The sequence below is a fragment of the Portunus trituberculatus genome, chromosome 42, assembly GCF_017591435.1.
Source record: "Portunus trituberculatus isolate SZX2019 chromosome 42, ASM1759143v1, whole genome shotgun sequence".
Lineage (NCBI taxonomy): Eukaryota > Metazoa > Arthropoda > Malacostraca > Decapoda > Portunidae > Portunus > Portunus trituberculatus.
In genome coordinates, this window is record NC_059296.1 from 11,159,438 (window position 1) to 11,176,698 (window position 17,261).

Below are 17,261 nucleotides of genomic sequence, written 5' to 3' on the forward strand. Positions count from 1 at the left end.
AGTCGTGTTTGTTCGTGCGTGAATAGAAACGGGAAAAAAGAAAGGAAAATAAAGATAATAAATGCACAAAAGCTAACGTTTGTGAAATTTCAGCGCTAAATGTACAAATTACTGTAAAGATTTCTGACGAACTGACACGCGGAAATGTGTGTGTGAGAGAGAGAGAGAGAGAGAGAGAGAGAGAGAGGTTGATAAAAGTAAAAGCATATTTCATCATGTGGTTATATCGTATTCATCCACGTCTCTGTAGCCACGTATCAGTACTTCAACGTAGCTTCAATATCTGAAACCGAAGAATTATGATCTTTTCCACTCACTCGTAGACATTTTTCAAGATAATAATGGTGACAGGTGGTAGTCTACAGTTCTCTCTCTCTCTCTCTCTCTCTCTCTCTCTCTCTCTCTCTCTCTCTCTCTCTCTCTCTCTCTCTTGCTCGAGCGAACGAACGAACAGCCGGGGTAATTTATTTTAAAGTTTCTGATTCCCAGTGAAAATAAACTTCTTGCAACCTGCCACAGCGCGCGTCTCCCGGCCACTTGTTTTCCCCTTGATGTTTTCCGCAGAGAAAAGATTACATTAGCGCCCGTCTGTTGCTTGGAACGCCCTTGGTGCCTGCCGCAGCTCCTCCTTCTCCTCCTCCTCTTCCTCTTCCTCCTCTTTTTCCTCTTCCTTCTTTTCCTCCCTTTCTTCTTTCTCCTCTCCCTCCTCCTGTTCCTCCTTGACAGGTATAATTTACGTAGGTGTGCTGTGTTTTAGAGAGAGAGAGAGAGAGAGAGAGAGCATCCACACTCAACACACTCAATGCTTCGCTGTTTGTGTTACGTGTCCTTTCCTCAACTTGTCCTTTTGCTTCTCCTTCATCTTTCCCAAGTCTTCTCTTTTTCTCAACCTGTTTTCTTCACTAACACCTCTTCTATTCTCCTCCTCCTCCTCCTCCTCCTCCTCCTCCTCCTCCTCCTCCTCCTCTTTCTCTTTCTTCTCCTCCTTCTCCTCCTCTTCTTCCTCGTAATTCTATAGGCCTGTGGTTTGCCTCATTATCTCTATTTACACCTTTGCCTATATTCCACCTTTATTCCACACAGCTTCTTTCTTCCATTTTCTCCACCTCTTCTCCACCTCCATACCTCTCCTTCGCCCCCCGACCAGTTAGGCCCCGCACACGCCCTCGCCCCGGGGATCGCACGCCCCCCCTCGGTGCCGCCACGCTCGTATAAGGCGAAAATGAAGACGGTGATGGTCGGGGGAGATGATGGAGCCCTCTCATGTTTATGTAAATGGACTTGGTGATCTGGTGTACTGCTATGCTTCTTACTCTCACTCTTCCTGTACCTCCTTACTTACTTATCCCTTGCCTCCTCCTCTCTCTCTCTCTCTCTCTCTCTCTCTCTCTCTCTCTCTCTCTCTCTCTCTCTCTCTCTCTCTCTCGTCGGTGTGTTTCATTATTTTTTTTTTTGGTTTATTTTTCCCGTTTATTCTTTTAATTAGAGTTTTGTTTTTTACACGCTCTTTCCATGCTTTCATTTTTAATTCAACATCTATATTACATTTTCTACTAATTTTGTTTCCAGTTTTTTTTTTTTTTCATTTTGTCCATATTTCTCTCGGTATTTCTTTCTTTTCTTCATTTGGAGTTTTTTTTTTTTCACGTGATATAATTCCTACATAATTTACTTCATTTCCTGTACACATATTTTTACTTTTAGATAATGTATTTGGTTGTTTTTGTATCATTTTTTTTGCACACCGTTTATTTTTTGTGGTGTACTGTCCTATCTATTTGTTGCATTTCATCCCATAGCACGCCAACCTAACAGGAGCAAAAAAGTAACCAGGAAGAGAAATGAATGTGCGATGTTAATGTTTGATTTGCTGATAACTCTTCACATTTAACCTCAATTCCTAGTGTCTATCCTATATTCACTGTTTTCTCTTTGCTTCTATTCTATTTTTCCATTATCCTCTTCTTTATTTTCTGATTGTAGCGTGTGCGAGCGTATACCCCCCCATCACTGTCCCATCCCTCTCACCCAGCCACACACCTCACATACACACGCACACACACCTCACGCATTCGTGTGCGCACACACACACACACACACACACACACACACACACACACACACACACACACACACACACACACACACACACACGCTCACACACCTCACACGCACACATGAACACACGCACACATACACACACACACACACACACACACACACACACACACACACACACACACACACACACACACACACACACACACACACACACACACACACACACACACACACACACACACACACACACACACACACACACACACACACACACACACACACACACACACACACACACACACACACACACACACACACACACACACACACACACACACACACACCTCAGACAGAGAGAGAGAGAGAGAATAATTTACTTGCAAACGGTAGAAGGTGGAGGAGGAAGAGAAGTAGAGGAGTCGAGACATCCATCTAATTGACGTTAAATACTTTAATTAGCGTGACGTGTAATTAGCTGATTAACCCACTGATCCCCGGGAGGAGGAAGAGAGAGAGAGAGAGAGAGAGAGAGAGAGAGAGAGAGAGAGAGAGAGAGAGAGCCACTACCACGTTCCCTCTTTGTGAAAGTAATCCGATGGTTTCTAATTACTACGGTCCCTTAATGAGACTCAAAGGGGTGCTTACCTGAGGTTTGTTTAGCTGCTGAAGAAGAGGAAAAAGAATAATTCGCTGGCCCCCCTGGGAAACACTGAATTGGGCGTGTAATGGTGTATGTTTGTGTGTGTGTGGGTGTCGTGTGTGTGTGTGTGTGTGTGGGTGTCGTGTGTGTGTGGGGGTGTTGGTGGGTGTGGTGGGTTTATTGGGAGTTAGGAGAGGGGGATCTGTGTGTTTTTCTAACTTTCCCTCCTTTTTTTTTTTTTTTTTTTTTTTGAGGCGGCGTGGGGTGACAAGGATGAGAGGGAAAATAGAGAAAAAAAAAGTTGGGAAGAGACATCAGGAGCATTCCTGTTTTTTACCCCTCTCTCTCTCTCTCTCTCTCTCTCTCTCTCTCTCTCTCTCTCTCTCTCTCTCTCTCTCTCTCTCTCTCTCTCTCTCTCTCTCTCTCTCTCTCTCTCTCTCTCTCTCTCTCTCTCTCTCTCTCTCTCTCTCTCTCTCTCTCTCGGCCGTAACTCCACTGTGTTGTCTTACATGTTCTATAAATCAACAACCTCTTAGCTGCTCTGCTCACAAACTTAAATGGAGTGTCCCGTGTTTGCCAGGCGTGTTCATAGCACCAAGAAACTGTCCAACTCTTCAGTAGTCGAGCAGGAGAGACCAGGTAGGGAAAGGATTAATTCACTGGAAGGCGCCACGCTCCGAGACAGCATTCACTAAAGCAAGGACTCTCTATTCATCATCTAGTGCAGGAAAGACATTGAACTTTAGAAATTGTCGTCGCTTGAACTTCGGCCCAGATTAGAGTGTGTGACTTGCTAACGTTGGTCTACATAAAGGAACAAATGATGTGTTCCAAAGAGAGAAGTGAAAGCGATAGACGTTAAGAAAATTCAGTGCAGAGATTTAAACACAAATTATAGATATAAAGGTCTATGCGTAGTTTTTAAGTAAAATTTGGACTTATCAATAAAGAAAAGCTAATCAGAAATTCGTATGTGCACAGCCTTACACGCTGTCACATACACTGAAAGATGATGTTCAAGTCAGGACTTCGTTAAAGAAATATATAAAGAGAGAGAATTAATATTAACAGATGAAGTGTTGCATTGCTTTATGAATGTTAGAAAAAAAATTACCGTTTTTGTAAACTCGTAGAATCTTAAGCACCCGCATGTTGCCTCTCCTGTAAGGTTTTTCTTTTATTTTATTTTGGTGTGGCCACTGCTTTAATCAGTAAGAGAGAGGAAACTAATGGAGCTGTAACTGAGAATGGCAGGCGTGACGTGTCAAACCCACAGAAATTAGAACAAAATTAATATAAAAATGGCCTTAATGCCAGGCTTGCGGAGGGTACCGCCTGGAGGGGAGCGGCGAGACAACCATGACGAATTGAGGTGAACAGGAAGTGAATAACAAAAGTAAATATACATACACGCCGTTGATTTACTAGTTTCCAAAAGATAAATTAAGCAAACATTGAAGAAATTAGTGATGCTTCTGAGAAAAAGTACATTTCATCTCAGCAAAAACAACTTCACTGACGCCGTAAAAATAAAATGCGGTTTGCCTGAAGAGTGTGTCATTAAGTAAAGTTTACACGACACGCTGCAGGTGGTCTCATTCGCTTCTCTCACTATAAGATAACGCGATTCATCCAACCACCCGCGAAATGGTCAAGCGGGATCTAGGTGAGTGTCTTAAGATCAAAGAGTCTGTTACCGAGAAAAAAGATGTTACGGGGCAGAACAGAGGAAGTGCACAGTAGTAGTTGCAGTAGTGGTGATATTCTCTGTAGTAGCATTAGTGATGAAAGCAATAGGAATAGTAGAAACAAAAACTATTCTTTGAAAATAGTTTACAATGTGCAGCTTACCGAGGCAGTTGATAGCAGAAAACCAACCCACTGTGTGAAGAACATGACCGGAGAAATTCAACGAAACGTAAAAAAGAAAAATTAGCAGTGCGGCAGTGTGGGTGACGTGCAGAATTTATCTGACCCAGCTCAGTCCTAGATTAATGTGGGAAACAAGGTCAACCGCAGGGATGGTAGACGTTGTAGGTCTGAATAGAGGCAGAGCGAGGCAAAAACCGCGAGCTCCGTATATAGGACAGGGAAAGTGTGTCAGTTCATCAGGGTAGTGTTTCCGTGGTTATGTAACGATAAGTTTTAATAAAGAGGATGGATCACAGTAGTCACTGGCCAGGTTATGGTTAATGAAGTATTATGGAGACTATGCTTCATAACAATGTGCTTTTTAGCCTATTCAGTATCATGAGACGTTTCCATATTCATTCTGCTTGTTATTTGATGATCTTATACAGGTTCAGAAAATTAATGGCCAGAGTGTTCACTATTTTAATCTCCCACACAAGTTTCTGAACCTGTATCTTCTGAATGCGACCCCATATGAAAATGGAAAACGCCAACAGAAGATGATACAGGTTCAGAAACTTATGTGGGAGATTAAAATATTGAACACTGGCCATTAATCTTCTGACCTCCATAGATCCTCTTTAATGTCAATAAAATGGTCTATTCGTACATAATTCTCAAGGTAAAAATGTGTCCTAGTATTAAAAGGGGTAAAGGCTTTATGAAACCAGCAGCAATATTAGTAATAACAATAGTAATAGCAGTAGTAGTGGTTGTGGTAATAACACCAGTATTATTTGTAGAGCTAGGAAGAGCAGTAGTTGTTATGTTAGTAGTAGCACTAGTGGCGAAAGCGACGGAAATAGTACATAAATTTTCCTTAGAAATAGTTAATAGCAAGTAAAGCGTCAAAATGTTGATATTGGCTAGTAATGAATAAATGCATGGAGTCACACCACTGTTCTTGATTATCGGTCGATTCTGAAATGATTTTGGAAATGTGTCACAACGGATTAAGGCGCATTAATTATTCACGCCCTGTTTTGAGGGAGCGTGAGTCTAATGGATAAAGGGAGGCCTAATGGATATGTTTCTGCGGTGCAATGTCACGTGCTGTTTGTCATTATTATTAGTATTATTTATCATTTTTATCATTATTACATTCTCTCTCTCTCTCTCTCTCTCTCTCTCTCTCTCTCTCTCTCTCTCTCTCTCTCTCTCTCTCTCTCTCTCTCTCGGATGCTGTGAGTCATTCCATACCGCTTCATATCCCTCAGTAACGAGCAACTCTTTTCTTTTTCTCTCAAATAAACGCCCCGTGAGCCGCTGCCTGCCTTCCCGTCACCTCTCTCTACCATCTCTACTTAACCGTCTGAGCGGTCCCCCTCTTTCTCCCCCGACTCCTCCCTTTCCTGGTTTCCTCTTCTCTCTTCCTTATCTCTCTTCTTGTTTGTTTTAGATATAGCCTATCATGTTTCGTGTGTGTGTGTGTGTGTGTGTGTGTGTGTGTGTGTGTGTGTGTGTGTGTGTCTATTGTATATTCTACGTATCTCGTTTTCTTTGGTGAGTTTTGTCTGTGTTAATAGTACATTCTCAACTTCCTCTCATTTTTTTCATATTTCTTTAACTTCTTCTTCTTCTTCTTTTCCTTTCATGCCTTATGGGTTCCCTTTTCCTATATTTATTTTGTTCCTTCTCGTCCTCTTTGTGAATATAAATGCATTTTTTCTTAAGTTTTTTTTTTCTCATTCTCTCCACCGTCTCATATTTCCTTCCCCTTTTCTCCCCTTTGTCTTCTTTCTTCTATCTCTGCCTTCCTGTTTTGTTCCCTTTGTTTGTCCTTCATCGTTTTTCCTTGCGTATTTGAATGTATTTTTGTGCCTTTAGTGTATTTTTCCCTCTTTCCCTTTCCATACCCTATTTTTTTTTCCCTTCCTGAATCCTCCTTTATTCTCTTCCCTTCTCTACTTCTTTTCTTATTTGTTCATCCGACAATGTTTGCCTTGTTAATGTACTGACGTGTTTCTTCCAAGTTTAGTTCGTCTATTTTTCTTTCATTCTTTTTATTTCCATATCATTATTCTCCTTTTTTATTTTTTTGTTCTTTGTGTCGTTGTTTCCATATTGTTTAGCTTTGTGTGTGTTTATTTGGGTTTCTGTGTTTCGTTTTGTGTATTTCCTCTCTTCCTTCTTTTCTTCCATTCTTTCATCATTCGTTTCATATATTCATGCCTCCCTTATTATCTCTTATCTTGTTCTATTTTGTGTTATTGTTTGTCTCATGTTTTTTCTTCTTTTTGTGTGTGCATGGTTTAGTGTTTGTTTGTCTTCATCATGCAGTGTTGTTTTCTTTATTCTTGCTTCCTTTCTGTTTCTTTTTCTGCCTCCTTCCTTATTACTTTTGGTCCTTTGCCTTTTATATTTATTTATTTATTTTACCTTTTCCTGTATATGTGTTTGTTTAGATTTGTGTGGAGTCATCTTTTACTTCTTTCCTTTTACTTTTTTGTATCCTTTTATTAATTATTACAATTATTACTTTTATTATATCTCTTCTTTACCCCTTCAGTATCAGAACGCGTTCTCATATTAATTTTGGTCACTATGTTGGTGATTTTATACAGCTTCTGAAACATATCTTGGGATTAAATTAGTAAAGATTGGCCATTCATCTCTTGATCTCCATAAACCCTAACAAAAGCAAATAAAATTCTCTGACATAAACAAAAATCAAGGTAAAAATGCGTCTCAATAGTAAAGTAGTTAAGTGTTTTTTTCTGTTTTCCCATTTCGGCCTCCCATACACGCTGATGAGGTCGACGCTGTGCCACCGGTATTAAACGTACCCCACGACTCACGCGGAAATTCGAACGGAGGTTTTACGAGACCGAGGGAAATTGGTATTTACGTGTTGTGATTCTCTCTCTCTCTCTCTCTCTCTCTCTCTCTCTCTCTCTCTCTCTCTCTCTCTCTCTCTCTCTCTCTCTCTCTCTCTCTCTCTCTCTCTCTCTCTCTCTGAATTTTCAAACACATTCCTCTCTATTTTTACAGAAGAGGAGCGCAGGTGCCAGGTGGACAGATTCATCAACAGGAAGGTGTAAGTACTGCATTTCTCCCTTGTTCTGCCTCATATTTAGTGTGTGACGTTCAGTGTTGTTGTGGTGTTCCCTCCCACTGTCTGACGTTATGTGAAGGTCGCTAGGTTGTGTGGGGAAAGCCAGGGGATAGGGCGAGGCTAGAAATGAAGTGAGGTTAGGTTATTTGTGTGTGTGGATGTGGGTGGGTGGACGGGCGCTTGCGTTTACTCTCTCTCTCTCTCTCTCTCTCTCTCTCTCTCTCTCTCTCTCTCTCTCTCTCTCTCTCTCTCTCTCTCTCTCTCCTCATCACTTTTTTTTTTCCACGCGTCCCTCTTTCCGAGCTGCAATTTAGTCTTCCTCTCTCTCTCTCTCTCTCTCTCTCTCTCTCTCTCTCTCTCTCTCTCTCTCTCTCTCTCTCTACCATCGTCACATTTTCTCCCTTCACCATCTTATAACGTTATTTCCTCTCCTTAATCCACCTTATAATCTCTTTGCCTTCTTAACCCTTCCTCCCAAATACCCTTCCCGTCATTATTACCCGTCCTCCATTCACGTCCTCATCTTCGTCCTGGAGATTACGTTCCTCTTCACACTTTCTCTCATTCTCCTACTCTCTCCTCTCTTCCCCCTCCTGTTTCTTCTCTCCATCACGTGCCCTTTCCTGCCCCTCTTCCTTCCAGCACCTTTTATTTTCTGCCTCACCTGTTGGGCCTTTTTTTTCAGGATTCTCCCCAAGGCTCATTTGAGATGCAAATTCGCAAATGGAAAAACACTTAGCCTTCTTATCTGCGCGCGGCGGCCAGTGTGAGGGAGTGGCTGAGAGAGGGAGGGATCGAGAGAGGGAGAGAGGAACCAAGTGATGAAGGTTGTGAGGGAGGGAGGAGAGAGAGAGTATCAGAACTTGTTTACGAATAACTTCATGGCCTTAAGATGATAAAGGCGAGACTATAAATACTCAGCGTACATTATTTTTCTTTGTTTTTGTTTTGTTTTTTTGTGTAAGACTTGGAAAGTTTTTGTAAATGAATTTTGCTAACTCACCATCTCCGCCACCATACCTGAGTTAACGGTGAAATATCGCCATTTGTACACTATGTACTCAAAAATTTCAGCTTATGAAAAATATGATAAATAATTACATGCAAAGTGACACTGAACGACAGACAAACACATATAAATATACAACCTCTGGCAAATCAACTGAAGAGAGAGAGAAAAATTATAATCCACACACACACACACACACACACACACACACACACACACACACACACAGAGTTAGGTTTGACTTCACACGCCACATCAGAAGTTATAATGAAAGTTCTGAAAGCAATTAATTAAAAGATCGTTCTTGGGACCCCTCCCACACACACACGGCCCCAAACTCGCACTTCTTTGGTTGTATCACTAATGGCGGACGTGTGTAAGAAAGAGAGGACGAGAAAAGGGAACCAGAGAAGGAAAAATGAAAAAAGGATAAGAGAAGGAAGAAAGAATGGAAAGAGTAGGAGAGAGCAAACGACAAGAAGAATGAGAGAGAGAGAGAGAGAGAGAGAGAGAGAGAGAGAGAGAGAGAGAGAGAGAAAGCAGTGAAAAGCAAGGAAAGATATAGTCCTTTAATTGAGAGAGAGAGAGAGAGAGAGAGAGAGAGAGAGAGACTGACTGAGACTATTCATGAGATACGCCGCCAGACAGACATCCAGATAACTTGAAAATTGCAAATAAGTTTCCCAAATTGATTTATAAACAGAAAACGAAACTGAATCCACAGACGCAGATAGAGCGAGACGGAAAGACAGACAGGCAGACCGACGGTAAGACAGGTTGACGGGCTGATGGTCGGAACACAATGGACTCCTTTCAACCTCTCGGAAAATCATTCTTGGAAAATCTTTCGCTTCAGATTTGCTCGATTTCACACTTGCACGCCCACACTTGCTAAAAATTTGAGCTCTTTTGGGACAGTTTCGGACGCTTTCTCGTACCCCGGGGAAGGAAGAAAGGAAGGACAGACGGACGGTAGGAAGGAAGGAAGGAAGGAAGGAAGGAAGGAAGGAAAGACGAGGAGAAATGTATGGACGCATTGGAAGTAGGACACACACACACACACACACACACACACACACAAACACACACACACACACACACACACACACGCGCGCGCACACACAGCTGCATTTCCCCCATCTCATCTCACTCTCCTGTCAAATCCCTCATGCCTCATATTCGCCAACGCTTGGACTTTCCCCTTTTCCGCACTCCCCTCTGTTCTATCCTGCTGATCCTTCCCTCACCCTGCCTCTCCCTCCACCTCTCCCTTCACCATCACCATTGCTCACTTCTCAACTTCTCTCTTCCTCTAGCCAGTCCTTCATCACATTTCTCTCTCTCTCTCTCTCTCTCTCTCTCTCTCTCTCTCTCTCTCTCTCTCTCTCTCTCTCTCTCTACCTCCCTGAACCATATCCGCATAAACAAAATTCCGGTGTAATTGGCCGCCTGCCTAGTCTCGCCAGGAATAATGAGAAGGCGTGGAAAGTGGCGTGTAAGAGGGTGTTTTGCATATCTTAGGGAAGACTCGCCAGCGTGGAAACACACCGTCCCTCCCTTCCCTGTATACCTTACTATGTGTGTGTGTGTGTGTGTGTGTGTGTGTGTGTGTGTGCGTCGGAAGTATGAGTGGGTGTGGGGGTGTGGTGTGTATTTTTTTTTTTTTTTATCAGGGTTAAGAAAACGTAAGATATTGAGAGGAAAATAAGAGCGAAGACAAAAAAAAAAATAAAGGCGAATTGAAACATTGAAGAGTTAAACAGAATATACGAAGAGGGGAAAAACTGTTGCAAAGAAGAAAAATGGAAAAGCAAGAAGGTAAATAAACGCGAGTGGAGAGAGAGAGAGAGAGAGAGAGAGAGAGAGAGAGAGAGAGAGAGAGAGAGAGAGAGAGAATGAAAATGAGGAGGAGAGGAGGAGGAGGAGGAGGAGGATTTTAGAGGAAAGAAACACCAAAGAATAGGAGGAGAAAACCAATAGATAGAGACACCGAGAGATGGATGAAAGGAGGGAGGAAAAGGAATGGAGAAAGGAAACAGACAGCTATGGATAGAGGGATAGGGGAGGAGAGGAGGAGGAGGAAAGAGACAGCTGGGGATGGATGGAGGGAAGGGGAAGGGGACGGGGAGGGGAAGGAGGAGGGAGGGGAGGGGAAGGCAGAGGACGAAACTATTAATCAACTTCAGACTCTCAAAAGTCGCGAGGATCACAAGGTAGGTGGGTGAGGGAGGGAGGGGTGATGGAGGGGAGGGGAGGTGAGGGGACAAAGTGGCCTAATTCGGCTGCGGTCGTGAGTAGCCATGTGGGTGGTTTACTCTCTCTCTCTCTCTCTCTCTCTCTCTCTCTCTCTCTCTCTCTCTCTCTCTCTCTCTCTCTCTCTCTCTCACTATTTTCGTAAAAACTAAATGAATATTGTTTAATTATATTTGCTTGTGAATAGTTAATGTTTGGAAAATTTAGCATAGTTAGCGTTGTTGTTCGTATCATAACAATCTTTACTGAAAATATTATCGTTATTATACTTGTCATTTTTAATCAACATATACATCAACTTTTATTTCCTCTCCAGCTTTATACAACAATCCACTTTTTTTTCCCTACCTCGCTCTCATCCTCCACCACTCCCATACCCTGCCTAACATCCCGCTTGAAGTCCTCATTCACCTCCACTTCCACCCTCGCCACAGCTCTGAGCCGCTCGCTAATCACCACCCATCCATTTTCCTTCAATACTCGTAGTGGCGGACTTCATATTACATCCTCGGGGCGGCGTCACACACTCCTAGATCCGTGTTCAGAAACGTTTTGATTTCTCACCACGACTACTTTCAAGGGCCACAGAGATGATCAGCGGGATTTTCAAGAGTGTTTCTCCTGTTAAAAATGTAGCAATCTTGTTTCTCTGCCTCTAGAATCGTAAAAACACATTAAAAAAAAAAAAACTCGTATAAACTTAGCCATTTGAAAAAGTGAAGGTGAAGCGCAGAAATGTTTGAGAATACGAGTCCTTGGTGGCTTGGCGGGAAGGAGTTGAGGAACCTTATAAGAACACATACAGTCATGGTTAGAAATCGAGTTATAACGATGTGTCTTGTGATTTCTCCTAGTTTGAAGGTATCGGAGAATTTTGTTTTTATTACGCCTCGTATGAGTTTGTACAATTGTAATTTGAAATCGAGTAACGTTCAGCTTGATTTTTTGCTTTTATATCGTGATTCGATTCGCATTGTATAGATATGAAATCCTCTTAATTCTTACATTTTCTCACATCACTTTCTATGCCTTCCTTTTTCACACCTTCCTACACACACACACACACACACACACACACACACACACACACACACACACACACACACACACACACACACACACACACACACACACTCACAAATGGTCACAACGTCCCTTCGTTTTTCTCAAAGAGCATGTCTTTTGTATCGATAATGGTGTCACCGTGAGAGAGAGAGAGAGAGAGAGAGAGAGAGAGAGAGAGAGAAACAGACCCCATGTCCTCTTAACCTCGATAAGTTCACTAATTCACAAAGTATAAAGTTAGTGAGCGTCCAAGTAGAGAAGTTACGTACGAAACACTTCACTATTACTGTCATAATTTACGAAAAGTGGTACTGCACGCGCGCTCACACGCGCGCACACACACACACACACACACACACACACACACACACACACACACACACACACACACACACACACACTGCAAAAGAATAACAAAATATCTGCACTAGAAATGGACAGAAAAATTGTATACTTGTCCATAAAAAACACACCTGAAAAAAAAGACGAAAAAAACAGGGAATTCTAAAAGCAATACATTTTTTTCTCTTACCTTTTGTATATATGTATGACGAAATGCATTGAAACACACACACACACACACACACACACACACACACACAAACAACGTATATCCCTTTCTTTTCCTCTCCTCTTTTTTTTTTTCCTTTCATATTTAGCCTTATACCACCTTCAACCATCTTTCTCTTCTGTGACGGTATCCTATCAATTTTTCCCATATTTCTAACCATTTTTCCCGCTACGTATAGAAAAGAACGTTAAAAAAAATCGAGAAACACCTAAATAAATAAATAAAAAGAAAAGTGCGAGGGAAAAGGTGGAAAAACGGAAAAAAAGGTGGAGTTCTTTTTCATGTTCGCGAAATTGACGTTGAAATACATGGGCGGCGGCTGGCTGTCGTCGGGGTTTTCCAGCTGCTGACGAGGACGACTGAGCGACGGTAATACAGTTAGGCCTTTTTAGCAGAGTTATCCAGCGGGTGCGGCGAGGACAGCGGGGCGTCGGGAGGCCGTGAATATTGACAGGCTCATAAATGCATTAGTTAGATGAGAGCGCCACCATCACCCACCACCACCACCACCACAACTACCCTTGCCTCTCTCTCTCTCTCTCTCTCTCTCTCTCTCTCTCTCTCTCTCTCTCTTTTTCTCTTTTGTACCTTTTTCTATTATTTTTTTCTTTCTCTTTCTCTATATCTTACCAATTCCATTCTTTTTTCATTTTTTTTTATTTCTCTCGTCTTTATATCGTAATCTTTTGTATCATGGTTTTTTTTCGTTCTTTTCGCTTTTATATAAACTTTCTTTGTTTTTTTCTCTTTCCTCCTCCTTTTCATTCCTTTCATGACGTTTTTTTCTTTCCTTTGTTTTCCTTCTCACGAAATATCCTTTCCATACATCTCATTGCTTCCACCCTTCTTTCTTTTTCCTCTATCTGTTCTCCGTCCCCCCACACACACACACACACACACACACACACACACACACACACACACACACACACACACACACACACGTTTATCATATTCTATTCTCACCACCTCGAAAACAACATATGGTTGAAAACAATTCTTAGAATATGTGTGTGTGTGTGTGTGTGTGTGTGTGTGTGTGTGTGTGTGTGTGTGTGTGTGTGTGAGAGAGAGAGAGAGAGAGAGAGAGAGAGAGAGAGAGAGTCAGCATTCAGTCAGTCAGCCGGAATCAGACACACACACACACACACACACACACACACACACACACACACACACACACACACACACACACACACACACACACACACACACACACACACACACACACACACACACACAGACACACAAACTCAACAATCAACCAACTTAACACATCACAGCAACACAACACAACACAACATAGCGCAACACAATTACTGAAACTCGGGGAAGGAGAGAGAGAGAGAGAGAGAGAGAGAGAGAGAGAGAGAGAGAGAGAGAGAGAGAGAGAGAGAGAGAGAGAGAGAACATTAGTTGAGGAGGAAAACGAGAGGGAGGGAGAGAGCGAGCGAGAGGGAAGAGCAGGAACACCACCACTGATGAAGACTTAATATACCTGGCAGTCCATTACTAGTTTCAATTTTGTACGAAGAGAGACTCACCGATACCTGTGTTTGCCTGTCAGAATAATTGAAAGGGAGGGCGGGGCTGCACGGGGTGTCCTCAACCATAAATTGTACTAACCAACACATCCTAATAATATAGCTAATACTCTGTCAACCATTTTTATTAAGGCTAGCATGTACAGAAGAAGGACAGGGAGGAGAAGGAGTAAGAGGTGGTGGTGAGATGATGATATTGATGATGAGGAAAGAAAAGGGGGGAGGAGGAAGAGGAGAGTAAAAGCAGCTGGTGGAAAAGAAAAGGCAGAATAAGAAAGGAAAAGGAATAGATGAACAATATCGAAAAAATTCATGTTAGCTTGTGTGTTGTTGTTACGACCAGCCACTGCTCGAGCGCGCACACACACACACACACACACTTTTACGTCATGTTTATCTAATTCAACCCAACATTCTCTCTCTCTCTCTCTCTCTCTCTCTCTCTCTCTCTCTCTCTCTCTCTCTCTCTCCATTTCTCCTTTCCTTTCCTCTTCATCTCCTCTCTTTGATGGAACGCATAACATTCCTTTCTTACGAACCTCATTTTCCCTCCTCCTCTTCTCCTGCTTCCTTATTTCTCTGACTTTCTTTTATCCCTTGGTATTTTTGTATCCTTCTCTCCCCGCCCCCCTTACCCTCTCTCCCTCTTCCACTCTTTCTCCTTATTTGACGTTTTTTTTTTCGTATTCCTTTTCTATCTATAAGGTTATTTTTCACTTCTTCCTTTGTCCTAATTCTTTACATTTTGTCTTTGTTCATTCTCTCTCTCTCTCTCTCTCTCTCTCTCTCTCTCTCTCTCTCTCTCTCTCTCTCTCTCTCTCTCTCTCTCTCTCTCTCTCTCTCTCTCTCTCTCTCTCTCTCTCTCTCTCTCTCTCTTTCTGATGACGTCCTTGAACCTCCACCAGAGAAAAGCTCTCCTTTCACTGTTCTTTCCTCCTCCTCCTCCTCCTCCTCCTCCTCCTCCTCCTCCTCCGTCTAATAGGGACCCGTAAACCAAAGGTGGTTCGAGAAAGTCTTGTCTGGAGAGAGAGAGAGAGAGAGAGAGAGAGAGAGAGAGAGATGAAAAAAACAATCCTTGGAAATCCCAAAGAGAGAAAAATATGAAGTAAGTTGAAATCTTACACTGTATTTTCTTAACTCGCTGTCTCTCTCTCTCTCTCTCTCTCTCTCTCTCTCTCTCTCTCTCTCTCTCTCTCTCTCTCTCTCTCTCTCTCTCTCTCTCTCTCTCTCTCTTTTGTTTGCTCTTATCTCTTTGTCGCATGAAGAAGAAAACGCGAAGATGGAAATAAATCTGACTTGTTTTCAATCCCTAGACGCAAAAAAAAGGAATTCGGTCCATTTTTATTTTTATTTTCCAACATTTACTGTATCAAATTGTCAATGTATTTCTTTTTTCTGTATAGTGTTTCTTTGAAGTGTTTAGATTTTTTTTCATGACGTAATAATAATTAGTTTAAAGGTTACGAGAGGAAAAGTGAGAGAAAGAGAGTGAGGGAGAGGGAAGTGAGGGGTTGGGGGAGGAAGAGAGAGAGAGAGAGAGAGAGAGAGAGAAAGAGAGGGGGGAGGGAGCAAAACACACAAAACCAACACAAACTTTAGAACGACCAAAGCAGGAACCACTAGCAAACAAGCAACTGGAAGGCACCACTTTCCTCCTCTTCCTCTCCCCCTCTTCCTCTTTCTGGTCTTCCTCCTCCTCCTCTTCTTCCTCTTCCTTCTTCTCTTTTATATACCTTTCTTACCCCTCCTTGGCTTAGCTCGCTCTTTCCCCTCACTTACCCTCCATCGTCCTCCTTTACCACCTCCTCCTCTTCCTCCTCCTCCTCCTCCTCCTCCTCCTCCTCCTCCTCATCCTTTCCTACCCCCCCTTCCCGACAGACACATTAGGCTACCCATTGAAAACTTTGTCACAGAAAATGCACAGTTTGAATAAGGCATAACTCAAATAAAATCTCTCCTCTTCCTCCCTTCCCCACACACTCACACCCCCCCTCTCGTCTCTTGCCTTCCTCTTGCTCGTTCGCTCGCTCTCTCTCTCTCTCCATTCCTTCTCCGGTCCATCCCCTCCCGTCTCCTCTGAGTAGGCTCCTCCCTTACCGCGTCGGAAACACATTTTACGCTGTGGTGGAGCCGGTAAAACCCTTTCCACAACCCTTCTGAGTGGAGGAATAGAGGAAGAAGATGGTTTGCGCTACGTAGTTATGTTGCTTTACGTAGTTGCAGAGAGAGAGAGAGAGAGAGAGAGAGAGAGGTGAAAGGAAGGGAAGGAAGGGAGAAATGGGCGTCGTGTGAATGAGAGGAGAAAAAAATATAAGTGAAAAGTATAGATATTTTAACTTGAGTCATGGAAAAGTAAGTGTGTGTGTGTGTGTGTGTGTGTGTGTGTGTGTGTGTGTGTGTGTGTGTGTGTGTGTCTCTCTCATGATTCTCGTTCTATTCTTGTACTCACGCGGTTGTTATTAAGTAATCCATAACGCTCTCTCTCTCTCTCTCTCTCTCTCTTTTTTTTTTTTTTTTTTTTTTTTTTTTATTTAAACAAAACTTAATACAAAGGAACATGTACCCAAAGGCGCACTGTCGTGTGCTACCTATTCTAAGGGTACTACAATCTATTTCTCTACAATATTTACAAGACTTAAAAATAGATAATATACAAGATGGTCAGCATGTAAATGGAGCACTATTCGTTTCACTTCACTAGCACTATTCACGCACTGCACTACACTGAGTGTCACGTCACAAAGAGTGTCAGAGGAGTTGGCAGTGTCTGTCTCCACTTATGTGCCATCAGTTTGACACTGTGAGTGTTCATCTCCTGGACGTGAGGCACCGCGGCCGTGAACAAGTTCCACATCCTGGAGACGCGTCCTGCGAAGGTGCGTTGATGCTGACACCCGTGGGATCGCGGCACCTCTACGGCGTCACCACCATTGAGCACCGTTCTCGTGCTCCGTGCGGTGACTCTTAGAGGATGACGCAGCCCTGCCAGATGTGGCACTCTTTGCACCTGTGCCTTATGGAACACTACGATCGCCGCCACGTCTCTGCGGTGTTCCAGTGAATCAAGGGGACGCTCAGGCTCTGGGTGAGGTGGTAGTGCAGCATCTACTAGCCGTATGGCGCGGCGTTGGATGCTGTCCAGTCTCCTTCTG

At 42.8% G+C, this 17,261-nt stretch overlaps 1 protein-coding gene across 3 annotated transcripts in view; it reads left to right on the plus strand.

Annotated features, from left to right (window-relative positions):
- The window catches only part of LOC123517520, a 328,170-nt gene that overhangs the window by 239,215 nt on the left and 71,694 nt on the right, over positions 1-17,261 (plus strand). For 2 of the 3 annotated variants that reach the window (XM_045277653.1, XM_045277654.1), the window contains one exon: positions 7,604-7,647. In XM_045277653.1, coding sequence (XP_045133588.1) covers positions 7,604-7,647 — 44 coding nt within the window. Of the gene's footprint in view, positions 1-7,603; positions 7,650-17,261 lie in introns of all 3 variants that reach the window. The other variant, XM_045277656.1, reaches the window with a different exon arrangement.